We start from the raw sequence: 25,085 nt of genomic DNA, 5'->3' as shown, positions 1-25,085 counted from the left end.
GCAACCAGGACACAAATTGGCACACACTCGGGATGCTGGCTTTGCAGGCAGCAGCTTTACCCACTATGCCAGAAACTAGACATTTCTTGAGTAAATGTGTGTGTCTGGAAAACTTAGTTTCAAACAGAAAAGGAGCGACCTTGTCTCCTATTTTGCACATTTCTATTTTCTTTTATTTTTAGAGCTTGTTCCCTAACTACACATATAGATCTGCTCTCACTGATTTTAAGCCTTAGCATCATATCCCTTTTTCTTTTTTTCTTCTTTTTAAGCATCATATTCCTTTTTATGGGTTGTCCCTAATTTTTTTTTATGAGAATTTGCTTTTAATAATTCTCTCTATGAATTTGAAAATTATCCACATTTTGGAAGGTTGCCTTAGGGTTTCTCCTTGCCTCTGCGCGGCCTATGGTGGTTCCTGTCTTTCCCCTGTGTGCCATGAACCTCCCTTCTGCTTCCCCCAACCCTGCCTCGCCTCCACTCCCCTCTCACTTCCTGCCCTTTGTCAGCCCATGTGCCCCAGCCCTCTCCTGCCCAGAAGGAGGGAAAGGAAAATCCGATCAGGCTATGCACAGCTCCACCTCCATTTCCACCCCGTGGTTTAGTTCTGCCACGAGAAATGTGATAGCAAGTGTCGACTTTGGGTCAGACGGTGCTAGGTTGAGAGCTCTGGCTCTGCTGGTCACCGCGGGGTAGCCTGGGACAAGTCATTTCTCTGAGCCTCAGCTTCAGAACTCCTTGAGCAGAGGTTGCAGTGGCACCTAGCTTGAGACTTGTGCTACGGAGACTAAATGCAAAGGCACATGCAGCTTTCAGCCAGAATCAAGTCCACGGTAAGCATTCCGTGAATGTCAACACTCGTAATTATAATTGGCAAAAAAATAAATGTAGTTGCATTATTGGAGAGAGAAATGCAAAAATAGATAGCAGGGTTGCTGAAGACACAGACAATGGTCAACTTAAAAAACAGCCATCTCAGCAGATGCTCGGTCAGTGTCAGGTTCTGTAAGGTGGCCATCCAGGACTTCAAATAGGAGAAAAGATTTTGATGCAACATGAATGTTCAGGGCTTGGGTGTGAAATTGTCAAGTCACATGGCAGTGCAATCTCAGAGAAAAACACCTTGGAACTTAAATTCATTCGCGTGTGTTATTATCTAAAACTACCATCTGTGAATTTTACACAGAGACTTTAAGTAAATGTTTGTTGACTAGATTAAAAATTCAAAGCTACAAAATGCCTGTGTTGCATGAAATGTAAAAAGGTGAGTCCAGCGTAAGAAGTGACTTTTTTTATTGCTTACCCAGAGTTCACAATTAACTTTGAAAAATTTATGTCGGTTGCAGGTGGCCTCTATCTATAAAGACCCAAGTATTGGAAATTTAATTAATATTGTTATTGTGAACTTAGTTGTGATTCATAATGAACAGGTAATAACGTTTGTTTTTTTCTTTCTTCATCTGTATCCAAAATGGCATATCTCATGGGTGTTGGTACAACAGGCCAACCGTCACTCTTCTCTCTGTTTAGGAAGGACCTTCTATATCTTTTAATGCGCAGACAACACTAAAAAACTTCTGCCAGTGGCAGCATTCACAGAACTATCCAGGTGGAATCCAGCACGACACTGCTGTTCTCATCACGAGGTATGTGGGCTGCTGCGTCTTTTCCAGATCCCTCTGTCAGGTCAAGGGATGGAATGAATGGGGCTCTACATTCCTGCTAGCCAGCCTCCAGCACAGTTTCGCTGCTTAGGCACTGTTGACAGTTTAGACCAAAAAATTCTTTGTTCGGGAGCTGCCTTGTGCATTACAGAAGGTTATGCAACACCTCTAGTTTCTGCGCGTAGGTATGAGTAACCCTCCCTCCTCTTGATTGTGACAACCAGCCCTGTTGCTTCTGCGTGAGGGTGGGGGTTGGGCAGACTCCCCTGCGGTAGACAACCATTAACCTGTGGGTGCCAGCTGAGCATGAGTTGTGTTAGGACTGAGAGGAAGTGCTGTTGTGTCGCAGGGGTAGCCACTTTGGGGATGGAACTGGATGTTGCCATGTGTGATGTGAGTCCTTTGTTACCAGCTTATGAGATTTTGCCAGAAGTCAGCAATAAATGGATTTAAAAAAAAAAAAATGAGAAACATCCAGATTTAAATGGCAGCTACTCCCTCAAACATGTTTAAAGTGCTGTACAGAGCCACTGAAGGGAGGTGCTGCTGGCCAATCCTGCCTCCCCTGATCAGCCCCTCTGATAGGGTCAGGAACACTCACACTTAAAGGAAAGGCATTTAGCACCTTCTCAGGAATGTTCAGAAGCTAGAATCACTCCTGTAAGTGGAGGTGTTGGGAAAAGTCCTGGCTGGGGAGAGTTCCAATTGCCCTGTGGGTACTATGGCAGCAGTAGAGGACCTAATGTAGCTGTTAGCTCCTACACCAGCAATACCTGATCTCTGAGTTGCAGAAACACGCAGTCTTGTTAGTTTGCTTTGTGTAAAATGCGAGCTACTGTGAATACCGAGAAGTCTCTGAAGTGTTGACTTGTATTGACGTTTGCCCTTTGTTGTGCCAAGGCCTAAGTCTGCTTTGCTTTCAGACAGGATATCTGCAGAGCGCATGACAAATGTGATACCTTAGGTGAGTCCTGTTCCTGTGTGACTACCACAGTTTGTTGCATGATTTTATCCCACGCCACCAATGCTTTTAAAGCCAATCCTTGTTGTTTTTGTATTTTCTCTGACTAGGTCTTGCTGAACTGGGAACCATTTGTGATCCCTATAGAAGCTGTTCTATTAGTGAAGATAGTGGATTGAGTACAGCTTTTACAATAGCCCATGAACTAGGCCATGTGTAAGTATCTTTGAATAATTGCATTTAATTCAGTGGGACCTGAAATTAGTTCCTTTACATCTGTCAGCAATGAACAACTTGACTCTCCAGGGTGGAAGGTGCTTCCTGAATCCCAGTGAAGTTTGCAGGGTTGAAGAGCTTTGAACTTGACCAGGAGAAATGACTTTAGCTTCAGAAATGAATATATGCAGTGTACCCTCCTCATTCATAGCTCATACATGGCTTTGGCTTAACTGCTAACATGAAAATATATATTTATTTATTTGGGAGGCAGGAGACAGAAACTCAATCCAGGGCTCCCAAATGGGAGTCGGGAACCCAACTACATGAGCTATCACCATTGCCTCCAAGAGACTGTATAAGTAGGAAGCTGGAGCCAGGAACTGGCATCGAACCCAGATACTCTGATATGGAACATCGGCATCTTAACCAGTGTGTTAAGCACTAACCTAACTGCCAGCCCATTGGCATTAATTGTGCTTAATATGTAAGGTGTAACAGTATTCCGCTTTCCTGCTGGTGACTGGCAGAATGGAACACATTTACCCTGAAGCTGCTGATACATTAGCTGGGAGAACTTTCCTGACTTAATAGCTTTGTCTAGAAAAGTCCCCCACATTACTCCAGCCCACAAGATTTTCACAAATCCAGATTCTTCCCAATTGTAGTTACACACAGCTATCATTCAGGCATCTAACAACTGGGAACAGCAACGATCCTCTTTCTGGAAGAGAATGGCCAAAGGCACAGAGAGGGGACAGTTTGTTAATCATGTGTACAACCATCCTGAAGTGTGCATTCATTCCCTCTTGTGCATTAGAGACAGAGCAGCATCAACTTATGAGAAATCATTTTGATTTTTGATCTGTATTATTGTTTTTCTAGAATGACTATGTTACTCAGATTTCTGAAATGATTTTTTTCAGAAGCTGTCATTGGCATATATGAATATCAACTTGTGTGTCAGGTGTTGAGCTAGCATCATCTATGATGCATGCATTTTCACTCATTCTTTAAGGCATTTTATTTGTAGGACATTAGGCTAGGCAGACACACACACACACACATTCCAGTTCAGTTCAGAGTATCACAGGTATGTTTTAAAACTATTTGTTTTCATACGTATTTTAGAGCACAGCCCTGTAGCGCAGCAGGTTAAGCCGATGCTATAATCAGAGTGTACATCCTGTATCAGAGTGCTGGTTTGAGTTCAAGCCTTCCCACTTCGGTCCAGCATCTTGCTAACTGCATGTGGAATGGCAGCAAATAATGGCCCAAGTATTTGAGTCCCTGTCACCCAAGTGACAGGATGGAGTTCCTGGCTTGTGGTTTTGGCTAGGCTTAGCTCTGGCTATTGCGAGCATTTGGGTAGGGAACCAGTGGATGGAAGATCACTGTCTGTCTCCCTTTCTCTCTCTCTCTCTCTCTCTCTCTCTCTCTCTCTCTCTCTCTTTTAAAAAAAAGCACAATCCTTTTCTTTTCTCCAGAAGAAATTTGTCCCGTGACCAGTATTTAGCAGATAAAAGAGGCATGGCTTTCCACTCGGCAGGTGCCACTGGCCATAGCTGCGGAGTCAGCATCCTCTCTGTCCGTTGGTTTCTGAGGCACCTTCACAAAACTCAGGGACTCCCTGAAGGGCGTTCTAATTCGAACCCCCTCACCATGTAATTAGACCTCTGTGTGGTTCAGTTTCCTCATCTATAAAATGTGGATGCTAATAGTGTTGTCCATAGAATCAAATAAATGACGAACTGAAATAGAGCACCCAGTATGCTCCCCATACTTCTTCATTCATTATGAATATTGAAAAGTCTTGGTTATTACTGTTTAGTAAGGTAAGGGTTCAATAACTGTGTTTTGCTGGGTTTTCCATGATGAAATAAACTTGATTCTATCAAATTGTATAATGGGTGGGAGCAAAGGCCAGGACCATTGCACCCCAGGGAGACCTTTATGATGCGAATGCTTTGCTTGTTTTGGGCTTGTTGCTGTTGTAATCAACTGACTACACTCAGGAACTGGAAACCAGGACAGTCATCCTTTTAAGATTCTTAAGCATTAAGAACTATTGTTAAGTTCAACTAAGATTGAGTCTTAACATCTCTATTGACAAATATTGAAGAGTCTAAGTTTTTTAAAGACAGCAGATAAATTAATGGGATAGATTTCACAGGTTTTTAAAAAAGATTTACTTATTTATTTGAAAAGCTGAGTAACAGAGAGACAAAAAGAGAGAAGGAGAGAGAGCTTCCATCTCAAGTTTACTCTGTAAAAATGTCTGCAACAACTGGGGCTGGGCTAGGCCCAGCTGGAAGCTGGGAGCTGGGAAGTCCAGCCAGATCTCCCACACACGTGGCAGGGGCCCGGGCCCTTGGACCATCATTCACTGCTTTCCCAAGCACATTAGGAGGGAGCTGGATCAGAAGAGAAGGATCTATAACTCAAACTGGCACTCTGACATGGGATGCCAGGGTCCTAGGCAGCTGCTTAACCTGCTGTACCCCGATACCAGCCCTGACTTCACAGATTTATCCCACCTTGTGCTTTTACATGAAGTGGGTCTACACACTTGTGTCTGAGCACTTTTTTTTTTTTCTGTAGTCGGGAAGGCAATTCCTTCCTCAATGCTAAATTACTCCTGTGCATCCCTTCTGTGGTTAGGAACAGTCACCAGGCAGAGAGGAGGTGACCCTTCTGAGCTTGTCCCCAGTGGATTAACTGCTTGCACTGAAAATGGCATGGGGATCATAGACTTGATGTTTCTGGATTAAGGAAATACTTCCTATTGTTTTTTTCTCCCCACTTCCTCTGCCTAAGCCAAGAATGGCAACTATGTATTAAACGCTGCCTGGAGTTGCCTCCCACACCCAAGAGGACATTGGCAATCCTTCACAGCCTTTTCACAGTTAGAACTGGGATTAGTTTAAGAATCCTTTTGTGCCTGACTTTCCAGGAAGCCAGTACCAATCAATTGGCATTGAAGTGAAGCATGAGGCTATTTGCCATCTCTGAGCTGAGCCCCTGGAGCTGGGCTTCTGTGGTAAGCTTCTGTGCTTACCACATCTTTCACAGGTTTTATTCTACTTGCACTTGGCATGCACTTGGCAAGTTCCTAATGATGCACCATATAGGTGTGTCATCTGTCAACCTGACCCAAAAAGAAGAGACACAGAGACCCAGGGTGAGCCTCTTATTAGAAAGCTTTGGGCTTTGATTTTGACACTGATTCTTTATGTTCACATTATTATCACAACCTGTCAAATTCTTGGCTCTCTAAATTGCCCTTTAACAGCTTATTAGGAAGGCTAACTGCTGTATTCTAGCACATTTGCTACATTGCAGCACATCCAGGGCTCTTGCAATTCCAGAAAAGTACACATCAACCAAGTAAAGGACAAGTGCATATCTTTTTTATATTCATTAAAGGCACTTTGTATTAAGTCAGGTGAGAATTGTATTTTATTCTATAGTCTATGCTGAATTTTCCTAAATTTTGTTCTGCTCACCAGGGTTCAGGTTCTTATCCACAGTGCAGTGGCCAGTGAAATTGTTTTCTTTAGGTGTATTCTAGAAACAATCATAACACCATGATCCTTGGTGTTTTTGATATTCTCACCATTGTCTCGTTGGCTTTAGGTTTAACATGCCTCATGATGACAACAATAAATGTAAAGAAGAAGGCGTTAAGAGCCCCCAGCATGTCATGGCACCAACACTGAACTTCTACACCAACCCCTGGATGTGGTCCAAGTGTAGTCGGAAATACATCACGGAGTTTTTAGAGTAAGATGTGAACATTTCGTTTTGCACAGATGTCTGGTGTCTGGCCTGCTATCAGGGAAAAAAATAGAGAGCCTTGCATTCCTTTTTAGTTGTTGTTTTTTGTTGCTATTCCTTGGAGGAAGAAAAAAAAACAACAACACTCTCTGACATCTGTGTAGTTCATAGCCTTGCCAGCATTTGGAAGATTACAGACCGAGCTAAAGAAAAGGTTGGCTCTTGAAGAAAACATGTAAATGGTTGCTTAATTTGGATAAAGCTTTGGATTATGTTCAGTTCTTGGGAGAGGGGCCATGGATGTGATTCCTTGATGGATGAAGGTGGTAAATATTGATGCCTTTCTAATTTAGCAATTTTATAAAGGGATGGAGCAGTGACATGATCCCAAAGAGGATTCTGTGTGGACAGAAATTGCAACAGATCCCACGCTAGTAAATTGAGGACATTCTTTTCCTCTCCGTCTCCCTCTCTCCCTGTATTCCTTTCTCTCCTCCCCCCTCCACTGTTCTTTCTCCCTCTCACTTCCCTTCCCTTTCTGACGCTCTCCTTTCTTGTTTTAGCTTCCTGCTAGGCTGCTCACAGATCCAATTACATTATACAAGGCCCCCGTGTCATAGATTTACTGCTCCTCTCTTGAAGCAGTGAGAAAGGCTGAGCCAGTGGCCCAGCGTCACTGGGTGTATAACTCTGCAGACAGATGCTGGCAAGAGGCGGCCTTGTTCATCAGAGCTCACCAAGTGTGAATTGTCCGTGAAAGACCTAGAGGGTGGCTCTTGTGTTTTTCCTTTTCTTTTCAACCAGATGCTGTGAGGTGTTTTCTTTCTCTGAGTCACTGATTCACTCACTTGCTCATCGCTCCAACAAACATTTATTCAAGTCCTGTTGCTATGCACAGAGCCCCATGTTGAGATGAAAAAAAAGGCACTATCTTTCTTTTTTGCCCATAAGATGCTTACAGTCTACTGGGGATAATAATGAAAAATAAACAGGCAATTACTTACCCCCAAAGGAGACAAAAGATGGAGCACACATCTGTTTTTATGAACTATGTTGTATGCATAGCATGTGGTTCTGGAAACTCTACACACAGATGTAACTCTAGCTTCAGCCTTAACCTTGATGGAAGAGAAGAAAGGCAATGTAAAGAAGAAGCTGTCTTCTCAACCTTGAAACTTGTCCAGTGGCCTTCATGTTTATCTGGACCCATTGATGGTCTCTGCCTCATTCTCTGTGTTTGTTTCCCTAGCACTGGTTACGGCGAGTGTTTGCTTAACGAACCTGAATCCAGACCCTACCCTCTGCCTCCCCAGCTGCCAGGCCTCCTTTACAACGTGAATAAACAATGTGAATTGATTTTTGGACCAGGTTCTCAGGTGTGCCCATATATGGTAAGTGTTTGGGAGACCCTTTTGGCCCCATCTGTTGGTTCTGGATGGCTTCTCATTCTTAGTTTTCCATTGGATTCTCACTCTAGTAGAAACTACCCAAGGAAGAGTGGAGAATAAAGTCAGTTGTTGAGTAGGGTAGTGATGACGACCGTGTCCTGTAGTCTCCTTGCTCAACATGAGATGCTATTTTACGCACACTTTCTCTTACTCTCGTGAGTGAAAAACTCAAAACGGAGGTGCTATCACCGCATTGATTTTACAAGTGGGAAAATGAGGCAGGAAGAATAAGGTTCCAGAACCAGTGACCACCTACAGTTCATCTCTTTGCTCTCATAGTTTCCTTTCATGCCCTTTCACGTGTCCAGGTGACCTAAGTCTCCTAGATCAAGTGAGGCTAGTTCAAGAGACAAACCCATTTCCATGATTTAGTTTGTCAGGGCTCTATCCTATCACCACATTGGGCTTAAAGTCCCTTCTGGGGTGTGTGTGTGTGTGTGTGTGTGTGATATTTTCATGCATGTGTCCTGGATATTTGGACAAGCAACAAGACCTAGTGGTTATCGGATTGCACTCATGCACTCTGCTTGTATGGGTTGTCTGTTTTCATCCTTTTGGTGTGGGTTTGCTTGTTTCACTAGGACAGACAGCAACAATGGTGCAGAGTGATTCCATGGAAATAATAAAAGAAACTTTAGTAAGCTTTTCTATGATATTGAATTCTTTGTTATTTATGGTAGACACAATTAAGAGTCATTAGAACATTCAATTACAGAAAGGTTGAGCAAATTACAGTGCCTGCATTTAGTGGAATATTATATAGTAGTTATAAATTATCTGTACCTGGCAATACACCCCTGATAGAATTTTAAGATAAAGTAACAGGACAATTTCATCACTATGTTCTCAATTCTAAAAGTTTCTTTCCCTAGCTGAGTGGTGGGTACATGGATAACCATTATTTTTTGCATTTTTATATCCTGAAAGATTCACCCTATTATGTCCTTTCTTTTTTTAACAATCCATAAAAGCCTTAGAAAGGAGTCTCAATATGATTGTAATAGCATGTGGCCTTGTAGAAAAATCACCACTACTTTTGGGGTCAGGCCAAAATGAAGCACACATTACAGCTCGTCACAACCTGACTCCAGCCACACTGAATTCCCGTGTGACACTGAGCATGCTCCTTCATCTTTAGCCTCGGTTTCCTCATCTGTACTATGGGGGGCTGTCACTGAGGACCCCATGATACCATGCCCAGCACCTCCCCCTTTCCTCTACCATGAGTTCTAGCAGGCATAGAAATGGGTCTCTACCCCTGGACTGTTTTATCATCATCAAACCAACCAAAAAAAGAAACCCCTAGCCTGCTCCCCCCAGCATTGGTAAAACATGAGCTGATAATAGTCCTTGCCCTATTTGATACCATGTCAGCGACAACGTCCCTTAACTGTCATCTGACCACATTGAACAGATGCAATGTAGAAGACTCTGGTGCAACAACGTGGACGGAGCACACAAAGGCTGCCGTACTCAGCACACGCCCTGGGCCGACGGGACCGAGTGTGACCCAGGAAAGGCAAGTAACACCGCATCCCACGCTTCTGTCCTGGGGCCCAGGTGCTGGCGAGTGGGCACGAGACAATGCAATCTGGGTTAGCATCATAGCTTTGGTCCCACTGACTGTTGACAATCGTGAAACTTTGGTTAAAACGTAAAACTGGCAATAGTACGGTCAGTATTTCCTCGGTTTGGACATTCTGTCTATTTAAGACTTCCTCTTATTTTGGTGTTTCTAAAATCCTGATGTGCTTTTCAGTGGCTGGATGTAATTACTGTGAGGTAGTGTTTCTCTGTCTTCCCTCTCTCTTTCTCTCTCTCTCCAGGGTAGCATTGAAAAGCTATGCTCCTTGATGGAGCACCCAGGAAACAGGGATTGACTGAATTTGGTCTATTTGCTATCATTTTATCAGGCTTTTACCAATCTGTGTTGTTCCCTGTAAGGGGCTATGATATCACCTGGGATGTATCCAGGCCCCAGTTCTCATGAACTGGTTGCAATGATTCCCACGTATTTGTTAATAACTAAACAAAACCTGCTGCTTGTGTGGCCCAACGATAACAGTGTCCCACACATCTGAGAGTATGATTAACTTAACCTTCTGCACCTGCTATATTAGTGACATCATCCTCATCCTCCCAAAAGATTTGGTTACAAAGAGCTGTAGACAGAAATCCTGATTAAAAAAAAAATCCATACAGAAAATGATCTTTTTCCCCCCACTCACCCATGATACAGGCCCTGAACACAATGTTTGAGTCTCATTTCATCCTTATTTATTTTTGTTTTTTTTTTCTTCTTCCCCATGCCCACTTGACTCATTTAGATCATTGATTCCCACTGTATTTCCTTGCCCTCTGCTTTACCTTGTAGAATCGACAGCAACCAGAATGTTTCCGTGGGTGCAGTGTAAAGAGCAGACAGGCCTTGATTCTTCCTCTCCTGATGTTATAGACAGGGAGCAGAGACACATGAGTCTCCCACTCAGCTCACCCAGGCAGATCCGTCTGACACTGTCCCCAGACTGGTTCTCCCCGCCATAGTTCCATCCTTTGCTTGGTCAGAAGGGACAGCCATGGTTAGTGGAGTGGCAATAATCAAACCCTCTGCTTCTTCAATTTCCAGTGGTCAAGTAGGGGGCCCAAGAGCTGCTTCATTCATCTCTCAGGGGGCTTAAAATTTAAATGAGCTAGACGGTATGAAAGTTATTTGACAAACAGTAAGTCCAATACAGGCATAGAAAATTATGGGGCCGGCAATCTGGCATAGCTGATTAAGCCACCTCCTGCAATACTGGCATTCCACAGGGGTGCCTTTTTCAAATCCCAGCTGCTCCATTTCTGATCCAGCTCCCTGCTTATGGCCTGGGAAAGCAGCAGAAGATGGTCAAGTGCTTGGGTCTCTGCACCTATGTGGGAGACCAGGAGGTAACTCCGACCTCCTGGCTTCAGCCTGGCCAAGACCTGGCTGTTGTAGCCATCTGGGGAGTGAATCAGTGGATGGAAGATCTCTCTTTTTCTATCTCTCCCTCTCTCTGTAACTCTTTCAAACAAATAAGTAAATCTTTTAAAAATAAAAATTATTAGGAAGATGATTTTGTACTTGACTTAAATTGGTGACAAATTCATCTCCTGTTTTGATTTCTTGACACTAGGACCTCTGCAACACAAAGTGGTGCTTTTTCTAGTGACAACTGAACAAAAGCTACATATGGACATAGTCATAATAGCTTTTGGTTGGCTTAAAAAGAAATCTATCTCTTTGGCCAAAAAATGAGTCTTGTATTTCTAGGACATTTACCTTAGTGTTTTGGTGGCAAGAAGGCCATAGTTTAGTTTGGGAGTAAGGTTCTCAGGTTTCCATAAAAGTCATTAAAATTGAACACGACCCTCTTTCTTAAAAAATCAAGATGTGGCTTCTAAACAGTGACCCAGACGGCTGCTACCAGTTGAGGGGAGATGACAATGAATGTGACACCTACTTGACAGCTTGATTAGTTGGCTTGGCTTTCAGCCAGCCAATTATATTACTCAGGTTGAATCTATTTGATCTCAGCAAAATCACTGGTATTGTGTTGGGCTTCTTAATCAGTCTGATGCACCCACCCACTGTGTCCATTTCTGACACATGTTATTGCTGGGAAAACCACAACAGAGATGACTTATCAAGAACACGTGATACGTGCAGTGAAATTATCATGAATGGGCTACCAAACCTCACGTGGTAGTGTGGATTCCCAGGCACTTCTGGAAGCATAAAATCTTGGAGGATGTCTACCATGTCTTTTTTTTTCCCCCCTAAGCTTCTGTTTTTGCAAAGGAATTAGGAGAGAAGAGATTGCAGGTTGATCTTGTATCTTCTGAGGGATGGAGAACTTGGGGCGAACTTGTAAAAGACCCTCCCTGTGTTTGCTTGTGTCCAGAGGAGCAGGGGATTTCATGGCATTCCAAGGGGTGGACTTGAGACCTTTGTGTAGAGAGATGATAGAGTCCATTTTCATTGTGTTTTGGAACAGTGGCCGTGTCTAGCGGCTTTTACTAAAGATATATTAAAGGTGTCCATGTCAGGGGTGGAGAATGTCCATGTAAAGCCTGTGAAATCATCTGATCTGGCCCAGCCAAGGCAAGTGCAGATGGGACTCAAAATTGAGTAAATCTATAGCAGGCTAATTTTTACGTTGATAAATCTGTATGGTCCATGAATGATGCTATAAATATCCAAATGACCCTTGGCAGAAAAAAGGTTCCCTGAAGAGTGTTGAAGAATTTTTTTAATAAAGGAAAGAAGGTAGATATGTTGGCAGAGAAATTCTCTGAGGGTTTTGTTTTGATTTGATTTCACAGAAGCGGCTGAGTGTGCCCTTCTCCTGTATGCTAGCCAGTTCGGACTCTCTTTGCCGCTAGGTTGATTTCTTCCCTGTGCATTGTTCCTTTAGCACTAATCTGTCTTCAGCTGCTGACACGGTGTTATTTTGATGAATGACTCACTAATGTCTCTTTATTTTCTCCACGCTCTTGCTAAGTCCATTAAAGGTTTTATTTTAACTCTGTTAGCGCGTTTGGGATAAAACCGACCTCCAAGTCCACCTTCCAGATCTGAAAAAGATGCATTTATGCAAAATATCCTTTAAATGGCTTTGAACACTTTAAAGCCAGACTGACTGTATTTTGGCTGTAATTCCACCAGCCACTTAGTGCTCTGTTAGGATGTAATGGTTCTTCCTGATGTAATTATTGTTTGTTGAATTTGCCTGGTAAAGTGGATTATCCCACTGTAATTTCCCAAACAGCCCCCATTTCCAGTCTGTGTCACCTTGGACACTTCCTCTCTTGCTCTGAGCTTCTTCCTCCCCTTCCAGTGCCTGTCCATGGCCATGCCACTAAGACGTGTTGAATTTTAAACGAGTTTTCCTTCAGAAGTTTGCTTTTTTAAAGAAGCTGTGAGGACACAGGGGTGGGGGGTGGGGTGCCATGCTAAATGCTAACACTCTGATAAGCCTCCCTCCGTGCTCGGTTCTGAGCTGTACGGTAATATTGAATGGCAATAATGGTCACTTTGAAGTTTGCTCTTGTTTGAAGGAAAATCTGTAGATTAGAGAGATCAAGAGCCTGAAATCTGAAGTGTCAAGAGGAAAAAAAAAATATTTTCAGAAAGGTTCTCGTTAAAAATCCATAACAGTCAAAGCGATTTTCTCCCAACTTTGTAGAATGTATGAGAGTTGACCTGGCAGCAAGATTTTTGAGGGCTGACTTTGGCCATCAGCTATGATCTCATGTGTATATTGCTTATGAATTTTGTTCAGGTCAGTCCAGTTATCATAGCATAAGAAAACTGGCTTTTTTCTGGTACAGTAGCGTAATACCTCTGCTAGGCAAGTTATGGAGCGGTTACAGCAGCCCCAGAAAGTCAACTGAAAACCAGTGTCTGATTTCTTTCTCCTGCATTGTGATGTGCAACTGGCTGTCATCCTCAAGGCCGCAAAGTGGCTTCTGTTGCTCCAGCTGTGGATTCTGAGTTCCTGGCAAAAATCATACCACAGGGCCACAAGGACCAGAGGGTTTCAAGGACCTCCCTACGAGTTCCACCCAATGAATTCTGCTGACATCTTGTCAGCCACTTCTATCTGTGCAAGAGCTTGGGGAAACAGAGGTTCTGTTAAAGAGGAAAATGAAGATTGAGTTAACAGCCAGGAGTCCTAGCCTTGCTTGGCCACCTCATTCACTTTGCTTTTACTGAAAATTTCCATCTTTAGTTTTCAGAAATGGTATCCAAATGTGCACAGCTGAGAGTCAGCATGTGTCAGAGTGAAGGGTATGCACTGTTGAATCCAGTTCTCTGTGTTTTGGTCTCATCTCTGTTCCTTACTGATGTTTGGTATTAATCCCTCTGTATCTCCACTTTATTTGCTATATAAAATGGGAGTAATAATATTCATAGTGTGTTGTGTGGATGAAGTGACTACAAAAGCAGTTCAAAAATAGTTCTTGGAAGATGGAATTAAATGACAAGATTCTTTTGGTGCAAAAAAAAAAAAACCTGTGAAATTCATGCATGAGGAGGTCTTTAAAAAGTTCATGGAAATGCATATAATAGAAAAATGCATGGATTTTCAAAATGTTTGCACAGAAATCATTTTATCATCGAATTTCATTTTCCCAGGAACTTTCTGAAGTACCCTTGTATAAGCAAGTTGAGTATTACTTATCTGAAGTGCTTGGGACTAGAACTGTTTAGGATTTTAGATGCCAGAGTATGTTCATATATTAATGAGGAATCTTGGGGATGGGACCCAAGTCTAAGAACACAATCCATTTATGTTCCATGTTTGCTTTATATGCATAGCCAGAGGTAGTTTTTAAATTTTTAAAAATTTTTATTTTATCTGAAAGGCAGGGAGCACAGAGGGGAGAGAGTATGAGAGAGAGAAGGAGTATCTTTCATCCACTGGTTCATTCCCCTGTGCCTGCATGCCTACAACAGCTAGAGTTGGGCTGGGTGGAAGCCTCAACCTGGAACTCTATGCTGGTCTCCTGCGTGGGTGGCAGGAACCCAGTACTTGAGCCAGGATCTGCTGCCTTCCCAGTACGTGAACAGGAAGCTGTATCTGAAGCAGAGTAGCCGGGACTCAAAACAGGCACTCTAATAAGGGATGAAGGCATCTCAAGTGCCAGTTTAACCCTTATGCCACACACCCAGCTCATGCAGGTACCTTTTAATGTGCCTGGATTTTGACCACAATCCATCACATGAGGTCAAGTGTGGAATTTTCCACATGAAGCATCATGTTGGTGCTCAGAATTTGTATTTGAGAGCATTTTCTGATTAGGGATGCTCAACCTGTTAGCAATGCCTGAAAAATATTAAGTGTAATATGAATATTTGCTATTACTATTACTGTTGTTATTTAAGTTGGGTCCACAGTGTGCTAAGCTGAATCCTAGGTCTACTCAGGACAACTTTGGCAGGTAGGTACCTGTTTTTCCAGCTGTGGACCCTGATTTCAGTGAGTTGTCCAAGGCTTCCTAGTTAGTTTGTGGAGGAGCCCCCAGCACTCTCAGCTTTACCCATTTACCAGTTCATCTTTGTCCCTTTAGACCTGCCCTGTCCAATATGGTAGCCACTAGCTACATGTGCTTAAAATGTTAGTATGATCTGAGATGAGCCTAAATGTAAAATACACCCCAGATTTTGAAGACATATTATATTTACATGACCTATAAATATTACATACAAGTTATATATTTGGCCTCACTGTAGTAGTTTCCTCTCCCCCACTGCAGATACCTTCCATGATGATCTGTGAATGCCTGAAACTGTGGATAGTTCTCATCTCTGTGTACAACAAGTTTTCTGAAAGTTCCTGGGAATTGGGTATTAAGAAAAAGCTATGCATGGACCCCAGATAGTCCTTTTGGCATCAACATAAACCCACCTTCCAGTTCCACTTTCCATGAACTTTTTGTAGTTCCCTCATATTCCCTGTCATTTCCTGTTAGACCTATGATAACGTTTAATTTATAAATTAGGCACAAAAAGGAAGGGACAATAATACCATAAACTAGAATAGTTATAGCGAGATGGTATAGGAAAAGTCAGTTAAAACTTTTGAATGGTTTATTTTTGTTGTTTTCCATGTCATTTTCTGATCAGAATTGAACTTGGGTAATTACAAGGTCAGAAAGTAGAATTGGAGCTAAGAGGAGCCTATTTTAATTTTTATATAACTTACATGTAGAAATAAAGTTTCAGATATACTGGGCTAAATAAAACATATTAAAATTAAGTTTAAAGACTTTTTTCCTGGAAATTCGTACGCCATACATGTGGAATTACCAATCCTGTCTCACACAGTGGTACTGTAGAACAAGCTGCCTGTCTGTTCCTTTCTTTTTGTGTGCGCCTGCTCCAAGAAATATCCTCAACCCCTGTCAAGGGAAATATAAAATGATCTCCAAGGGATGATGCCTCGCCCACATTTCACGGGTTCTGAGTTGCACAGAATTCGAATGCAGAACCTTTTAATCTCAACCAACCAGTCTTGGAAAGGGCCACGCACTCCCATTCTGGGAGAGGCGAATTCCAAGGGAGGCAGCAGGCAGACTAGAGACAGCAGAGAGAGTTCAATTGCATTCTCGAGATAATGGCTCAGCCATCCTTTGCTAGGGAAGGGGCCAGCTCTTCCCACAGACACCCACCTGTCTCCATTCCCTGCACACACCCTGCCCTCTGGCCTCGAGAGTGGGCCCTCCAGGTGGGTAAATCAGAAATCACGGAGCCACTGCTGCTGTGCTGCAAGATCTGAGCCAGCCATGGCGGGTCACCCTCCTGTGCTGTCCTTTTGTCCCCTGCTCAGTGACCTCGGCTTCCTGTTGGGTCTTCACACGCCAACAAAGGCACAGAGTTGAAGTGGGCTTCTCCCCTCCCTGTCTTGCTGAGTTTTATTTTGCTTTATTGATTGATTGATTGAGAACATCTTGACCTTCTCCCTGTTCCAGGCTGGAGGATTGGAAGCTGTCAGTAATTGAGAAGAAAAAAAAAAAAGTTTAGGGCTCTCTGGAATGTGTCCACTTTGCTTTGGTCTCATCCTGAGTGCTTTCTTGGAGCAACTTTATAGGAATCAGATAACCAGACTTCCCCTCTCCCCCTCCTATTTAATTAAAATTGGGCTTTCAAATGTGAGGGGAGCTCTCAAACGCTGTGTTTTACTAGGCTTGTACCATCTCCAGGCTTGGCTGATGGACTTCATGCAAATCCCGTAACTCATTTTGGCCCTGTCTGCGAGCAATCTGCCCATTTCCCCACCTCATTTTTTCCCCAGGCCGGAGCCTGATTGAGCAGTTTGCAGCTGGCCATTGGAGCCATCCTGCCAGTCTGGGAGCCACTGCTTCACACGCATGCGCTCCCTGGCCAGTGTTATACGCGCAAGCTAGATCGGTAAGGCTGAGCTGAGCGGCCCCGCAGTGTCCGCTCCTCCTGCAGGTAGTGACTTTGCAGCGCCTGGGCACCGGTGAAAGTATGGTTCTGTGTTAAGAGGACAGCCAGTCCTGCGATGGCTCACTGCACCGAGCTCTCCCTCACTGTTCCCCTTATTAAATACAGCACTGCAAGTTTGGATTTTGTGTTCCCAAAGAAATGGAGGTCCCCGTGACTGACGGATCCTGGGGAAGTTGGAGTCACTTTGGAACCTGCTCCAGAACATGTGGAGGGGGCATCAAAACCGCCATTCGAGAGTGCAACCGACCAGAGTAAGTCCCAGCCTGTGCGGCTGTTCCGCTCGTGTGACAGAAGTGAACGTGGCCTTGGGGAGGGGGGGGTGTCGCTGACCTGGAGGCTGGTGGGGAACACATTGCCAGTTACGGAGCAGGTGGACTTTAGGGACTATCCAAACTCTGTGTCCCTGCTGGGCCCTTGCCCTTCATAGTAGGAGTTTTCTTTCCAGATCCTTGGGTATTTGAGTTTTGCCTCCCAGACAGCTGATGCTTTGTAGTGGTAATTAGTTTTGCAATGTGGACAATCAGGCCCACCTGGCTATATCCCACACCTTGAGCTAGGCTGCTCAGAGAGCACATCTTTTTTTCACATGGAAACAAAGCACTTGGACGTTTTGGCCCGGATTGGAGATAGATGTCCCATTTCTGGACAAGGACTCACATTTCTGCAAAGGACTCACGGACCTATCTCCTGCTGTGTTAAGAGGCCCCCAGGACTCCAGGTTGGGAATCACTTGTCACTCAATCGAGTTCTTATACAGGCAAGACTCCTCAGCACTCCCATCTCCACGTCTGACGGTTTATAGGTTGAGAGTTTCCTGCCTTTTAGGGCAGTCCTCACTGGGAGCCTGGCAACTTCTACCAGCCTAACCTTGTGAGGACTGGCTTGTTCTAATGAAGTCTGATAGATTGTTTATCACAGAAGGCGTGCGTTTGCTGGGAGAAGGGCTGTTGACAAGTAGAGAACGCATTGCTGTTTCCCATGATGAGGAATACCATCCAGTGTTGTGTGGTTCTGAGATGGATTCATCTTAAAGGAACAGAAAATAACAAACAATTAAAGTAGGTTATAGTTTGTGGGGCCTCTCTCAGTCTTGCCTGGAGACCTGCATATCCTGAGAAGCTCCTCAGAACAGAGGTAGTTTTCAGAGCTACAAAGCAACAACCCTTTCTAAGACACCAGCTGCTTCGCGTTCAGTAAACTGATTTCACCCAGTAGTCCTCATTTGTTCTTAACAACATAGATGAGGTACAGCAACTCTGCTTCTCTCTGAGAGCGGCAAGCAGGTGGAGGCAGGACTGCAGCAGGCCAGGGCAGCACAGTAGTTGCATCGGAGAGTCATGGAGAACACGTGCAGGGCCCTGCTCAGCTCTGGCTGATGGTTCAGAGGTAGGAATAGAGCCTAAAGTCAACAAAGCTTCCAGTTTTTTAAATTAATTTTTATTTATTTGAAAAGAGAGAACTTCGATCTGCTGGTTCACTCCCCAAAAAGCCTATAATAGCCAGGACTGGACCACACCAAAGCCAGGAGCCAGGAACTGAATCCAGGTCTCCCACGTGTGTGTCAGCGACTAAACTATTGAACCATCTACTGTTGCCTCCAGGGTGTGCATTAGCAGGAAGCTGGCATGTGAAGTGGAGCTGGAACTTTAATCAGAGCACTCGGGTGTACAACACAGGGTCCTAGGCAGCATCTTAACCACTTTAACAGATGCCACCCCTAGCTTCCAAGTTTTGATGAGAAAAAAAATCTGAATTGTGTGACCCTCAAAGGACATAGCTGTAGGCCACTTGCTCGCAAATCCGGGACTAAATAAATGTAGTACAAATCATAGGTGATGATCAATTTCTTTTAATTCATTTTTGTCTGCAGTCCAACATCTGTTTCACATCCACAACACCAGTCTCTAAGGAAGAGAGCTAAAGAACCAGAAGGCACAGACTCTGGTCTGAAAAACTAACACTGCAGCTATGAACAAAAATGAATAAGCATTAGATTACTTATGGAGCCTTATTTTGTTTTTTATGATAGTGTCACAATAATCCATGCTTTTAAACATTCAGACACCAAAGCATGTAAGATTTAAAAAATTCTGTCTTCATTGCTCATATCTCCTCACAAGAAATAACCACTGAAAAAAAAATTTGATTTTTGTCATTTTAGGCTTGCTGTGGGTATAATAATTACTATATGAAATAAGATTCATGTAAAATGTTTTTAAACCCAGTATATATCCTAGCTGGGGGTATGGTTGAAATTTAAAAATAAGGCCTTTTAACCTTACATTATAAAATGACTTTTATAAATAAAAATCTATTTGGCTATGTTGAAGAAAAAAATTATTGCAAACGTTATCAGGAAGGACTGGATATTGCAAATGCCAACTTTGTAAGTACTTTGAAAATTTTGATTCAAGGCTATTCCATTCAAAGGAAGTGTTTGGGGTTTTTTTTTTTCTTTAAGTCTTAAAACAATTCTAGAAGTAATGTAGAAAGTGGAGGGAGATAAATCACTCCATAATTGGAACAGGCCAGACAAAGAAAATCACCCAGTGTAAAGATCTCGGCAGAAAAGGATTTGAGCTTCAAAGTGAAAGAAAGATCCTCACATTCAGAAGTTAAGAACCGAGCATTAAAGACTCAATTAGAGGCCCTTGTCTTTGCTGTTTGCAATAGGAGGTTTAAAAAAAAAAAAAATACAAGCCACCTAGCTGCGTGTCAGCACTGACATCATTTCATTAAAACTCCTCCAAGTGACGGGCACTTTCGGATGCCCCTGTTAATTGAGGAAGGAGGCCGCCTCTGAATACTGAGGTTACAATGGCGTTGGGGGCGTCAGCGTGAAAAGAGAAAAGAGACACAAAAAAGGGAAAATCAGATCGAAATCGCCATTGAAACGCTTGTGCCCAGATTGTCGCAGAGCAGATGGCTCATTGTGTCCAGCCTGGAAGTGGGTGCTGCCCTGCTCCTTCCTCAGGGAGGTTGTGGGGAGCAGGCCCCCTCCCTGGGAGCAAGCCCAGCTCTGGTTGAAGTACTGTTGGGAGAGCTCAGTTCTGGGAACCCCGGGTATGTTTCTATTAAAGGCGTTCTTTTCCACATGGTTCGTGTGATTCAAGAATGTATTTGTTTAGCATCCAGACGCTTGCTGCTCTATTTTTAGGATTTCTTTTCCCCCCTTACAAGCATAGAAACCCACATAGAGAATAACCTTGCCATGTCCTCAGTGAACCAGCTGTAAAACCAGATGCTTTCTAACTTGGGCTAAAATTCCTTTTGGTCTGAACTGGTATATGGTGCCACATGTGGACCCCAAGGTTTTGTCGCTAAGTGCTTGATTTTTAATTCTTTTCATTCTCATTTTTTAAATGGGAGAGGCAGAGAAAGAGAGGAAGCAAACTCCTATTCACTGGTTTACTCCCCGAAAGTGGAGGTTGGAGCAGGCCAAAGCTGGGAATTGGGAACGCAATCCAGATCTCCCACGTGGGTGGCAGGAGAGCAAACTATTTGAACCATCCCTTGCTGCCTCCTAGGGTTTGCATTGGCAGGAAGCTGGAGTCAGAGCCAGGAATTTCAGACCCTGGCACTGTGATGTGGGACAAAGCCATGTTGTCTGCTACGCTAAACACCTGTTCCCACTCCTTTTTTTTTTTTTTTTTTTTTCAATTAAAGTAGCAGAAAGAATACTTTCAGTTTTGATCCATGCATTACAAGTAAGATTATCATACACGCTGGTTTGGAAAGACAACTTCACTTAACATCTGTTACCCAGGGGAAGAGATGAATAGCTCCCATTTTCATCCTCTAAATGTCCTGGGCTTGACAGTAAGCTCTGTGTTCCTCTAACCTAAAAGAAATAGACTGAAAGTATCCAAAAAAGTCTAAGCATTGGAATTCAAATATGCATTATCAGGTCATTGGGCCCTATTCTTATTTTGTGCTGAAACTTTAACTTTGAGCTTCCTGGTGGCTAGAACAAAATTGTAGATAGAATTGTTTGCAGTCCATGCAAATAAAAAAAAAAAAATCACATCAGTAATTTCAGAAAGGCAGGGAACGTTTCCTAGTGGCTCTGTTTTCCCTTTAAATTGGGCATAGGTTCAATTTTTAAAATAGTATTAAATGCGTGGATTTAAGAAAAAGAGAAAATCATGAATTAGGTATTAGATATTCCCCACTTAGGCACTTCCCATAGCAACTGCTTATGAAATCACACTTGAAAAAGAATATTCAAGCCATATGTCTGCTTCATCTTGGAAAACAAATTTCTCATGTGACTGTAAAGAATTGCAGCGCAGTTCCTTGAGTCTCGTTTTGCATGACTTGTTCAGAAATGTTGATAATTGGCTCCTGTGGAAGAGCCATTAACTCGTGAATAAATCAAGGCATCCAGTCCCAGAGAGTGCCCCGTTTGGAAGGACCTGAATAGCTCCCTGACCATCCGATCTGATCCCTGAGTAATCTTTAGGCCTTCTCCACCTCTGGCCTTAAACATCCTCCCCCACTGGCCAGAGACCCATGAAAAGCCTCCTGTCTTTGGAACCACACTACCTCCTGGTAGCCTGTTGGATTATTAGAAATTTCCTGGTGTGATTCTAAATCTGCCTACCATATTACATTGAAAATTAACATGGACATTGAGATGTTTTATTCAAGCTCATTTGCAAACCAAAACGTAGTGTGGAATGCACCTGTGATGATCTTTGCAAAAATTCCTTCACAGCTTGGGCATTGCCTCGCCCCACATTGCCCTTCTGTGTATCCCTACGCATGGTTGTGTAATATGTGCTTGAGAGAAAGATGCAGCTTGGCTGTGCAGAGTAGTAATGAGGCCAGCGATTTCCTGGAGTCCTCTCCATCCCCATTTGGCATACATTATCTTTAAAGGATGTTAAGAGTTGGAAAATCTGGTTAATATTATTTTTTAAATCAGCATTTCCTATAATTTTCAATATCAGCCTACATGGGAAAAAAGAAGCATTCCTGTCCAGCTAAATTATTAAATGAATTTTTTCCCATGCTGAAAGATAAGTTCAGTTGGTTCAAGCTTTCCCTAAGCAGGGTACATGCAAATCAGGCAGCCATCACATTGTCTGCCGAAGGAGAATCCTTACAGAGTTCGAAAGGACAGAGTTACATTATTTAGAATACTATCAATAATTAAGGACGAAGTTAGAATTTGCCTTTCTTAAGACAGCAAAATAAAGTCACAGGCTGGGTTTTGATGTGGACAGCCTTTCTCAAGAGAGACGGCCTGGGGGAGAGGCCAGGTCATGAACTCAGGGTGTTGGGAGCATGGGGTTGGCCCCTCAGCCAGCGCTTCTCATTGCCCAGGTTACTTAGCATTTCTGAGTCGAGCTCCCTTGTCTCTGGGATGAGGATGGCTTCTACCTGCTGCTCAGGATGGTACACAGTCAGTCGCAGAAACTGGAAAGTGGCTTGGTGACAGAGGAACAGCTCAGGGGTAGAGAGGCAGGTGTTGGGACAGCAGGTGAAACCGCCACTTAGAACACCCCTATCCCATGTCAGAGTACAGGTTGAGTGACGCCCCAACTTTCTATTCCACTTCCTTCTAATGCATCCTGGGAGGCAAAAGGTAAGGGATAGATCGAATCCTGGGGTCCCTGCTATCCACGTGGGAGACCCAGCTGGAGTTCTGGGCATCTGCTTTGTCCGGACCCAGCTGTTGCAGGGCTCCAGGGAGTGAACCAGCAGATAGAAGATCGCTGTGTCTCTTCTTCTTTATCCATCACTAGGGCTTTCGAATAAACAAGCATTTTTAAGCAGAGAGAGACTAGCTCAGGGGTCAGCAGACTTCTCCAATAAAGTGACGGATAACAAACATGTTAGTCTTTGTGAATGTGTGGTCTCTACAAATACTGAGCCTTGTGGGTGTGACATGAAACACACCTAGACAATGTGGTTATAGCTGTATTCCAGTGAAACTTTATGTTTGGACACTGAGATTTGAATTTCATATAGTTCTCATGTGTCACCAAATATTCTTTACATTTTTTTTTTCTTTTTGACAGGCAGAGTGGACAGTGAGAGAGAGAGAGACAGAGAGAAAGGTCTTCCTTTCCTGTTGGTTCACCCTCCAATGGCCGCCGCGGCCGGCGCGCTGCGGCCGGCGTACCGCGCTGATCCGATGGCAGGAGCCAGGTGCTTCTCCTGGTCTCCCATGGGGTGCAGGGCCCAAGCACTTGGGCCATCCTCCACTGCACTCCTGGGCCACAGCAGAGAGCTGGACTGAAAGAGGGGCAACTGGGACAGAATCTGGTGCCCCGACTAGGACTAGAACCCGGTGTGCCGGCACCGCAAGGTGGAGGATTAGCCTAGTGAGCCGCAGCGCCAGTCATATTCTTTACATTTTGCAAAAAATTATTTTAAGATGTGAAAAGCATTCCTGGGTCATTAAGCTGTACAAAATCAGGCAGCAGGTCAGGTTTGATACGTGGACTGTAGTATGCTGGGCTCTGTAGTAGGTAAATGTTTATTGAGCACCTACTGAGCACCAAATTTGTTCCTCAACACAGTCCTATGAAGTGGACACCAGTATCATCTCTACTTTACAGATCAGTAAACTGAGGCAGTCATTTGCCTGAATTTGTACATTATTAAGTGTCAGGGCTGGGATTCAAACCCAGTGTTTCCAGAATCTGTGTTTATAACTCCTAGTACTATCTGCTCTTGCATATGCATCATGTTTTTAAGGTGGTGTTTATAAAACACATTTAAAAAATGTTTAAAAATGTTGTTTGCCATCTTACAGTGCTCAAAGCAAGCAAAAGTAGAAATAATTACCATCTGAAGGGAAGCCAGCTGCAAGGAATGTTGGGAAATCTCAAGAGTCACCTAAGACTTGTGGCATGAGACACCCCCCCAAAAAAGATCCACCTGGAACAAAATTTTATTTTCAAAGGGAAAGAAATATGAGCTACTTTTAGGCAATAAATAAATGATCAGTATACTGTAGTCTGTTGAGACATTTAAAAAGATTCCATAAAGAGAATTTCCACTTGAGGAAACTTGAAGAGGATCTTCTTTGTAGGACGTTGAAAACAGGGTTCACTGGAACAGGTGTATGTGTCCAATCAATTATTCATGTGTAACCTATGATATTTTATGTATGAGACTGGGTTGTCTGGAGACTGAGGAAAGGACTTGCTGTTTAGGAAACCAAGACTGCGTCTCTAAATGGCATCAAAAAAGCACAAGATCAGACTGTGGCTCACGGCATCTGGGCAGGGTGGCAGTGAGAGCGTAGAACAGGAACCTGGGGAACTTCGTGTCTAGTCCTGACTCCGCTCTCATATTAGTTTGATAGCCTTTAAGATAGCACTTCACTTCTTTGAACTTCCCATTGCTGGATGTAAAAGTACCCCCTCCTCTGAGCTACCTTAGGGCAAGCTTTGAAAGAGTTCTGGTCAGGCGGGTGCACAAAACAGTGAGAAAGCATATGGTCTTACTTAGGTTATCTGTCATCATGCATCCCTAAATTCAGTCTTCTTTATAGTAAATAATGGCAAATATTGATCAGACTCTTAGATCCTTGCACTCACCTTTCATGAACGCAGTATCATCTCTGTTTTGCAGGCGAGGGACAGAGCTCAGACAAGCCAGCTGGTTTACACACCCTACAGCTGGTCGCTGCGAGGCACATACTCTCACCTTGCTCTAGAAACCTTTACTCTGGAGAACAGCCATGGCAGTGGCAGGCCCAATTTCCCTAGGAGGTCCTTCCTGAGACCCTAGCACCATTAGGGCCCTTGAGTCCAGCTTCTCCGGTGTAAACCACATAGATCAGAGGTGGTACTCAAACCAGGTGCTGGGTCACATTGCACTAGTTTGGGAAGTGCTGATACAGGATTTCATATAGTTAACATTTTGTGTCATCTGTGTGCACTTGTTTTAAAGAAGAAGGAAGTGAAGACTCAAGGAGATCAAGAATGCAGTCCAAGGCCACGGTGAGGCTACTGTAAGATTGGAACCCAGATCTGATTCCAGGGCTCTCACTGCTCCTCATGCCC

At 43.6% G+C, this 25,085-nt stretch overlaps 1 protein-coding gene across 2 annotated transcripts in view; it reads left to right on the top strand.

Moving 5' to 3' along the window:
- Positions 1 to 25,085, top strand: part of ADAMTS9 (ADAM metallopeptidase with thrombospondin type 1 motif 9) — a 181,552-nt gene that overhangs the window by 37,089 nt on the left and 119,378 nt on the right. For both annotated transcript variants that reach the window (XM_062201207.1, XM_062201206.1), the window contains exons 5-12: positions 1,347 to 1,430; positions 1,531 to 1,646; positions 2,588 to 2,628; positions 2,736 to 2,841; positions 6,478 to 6,624; positions 7,868 to 8,009; positions 9,481 to 9,585; positions 17,167 to 17,312. In XM_062201207.1, coding sequence (XP_062057191.1) covers positions 1,347 to 1,430; positions 1,531 to 1,646; positions 2,588 to 2,628; positions 2,736 to 2,841; positions 6,478 to 6,624; positions 7,868 to 8,009; positions 9,481 to 9,585; positions 17,167 to 17,312 — 887 coding nt within the window. The remainder of the gene's footprint in view (positions 1 to 1,346; positions 1,431 to 1,530; positions 1,647 to 2,587; positions 2,629 to 2,735; positions 2,842 to 6,477; positions 6,625 to 7,867; positions 8,010 to 9,480; positions 9,586 to 17,166; positions 17,313 to 25,085) is intronic.

Source organism: Lepus europaeus, chromosome 9, assembly GCF_033115175.1.
Source record: "Lepus europaeus isolate LE1 chromosome 9, mLepTim1.pri, whole genome shotgun sequence".
Taxonomy (NCBI): Eukaryota; Metazoa; Chordata; class Mammalia; order Lagomorpha; family Leporidae; genus Lepus; species Lepus europaeus.
The sequence above is the reverse complement of the archived record's forward strand: the minus strand, read 5'-3'. Positions and strand labels throughout refer to the sequence as shown.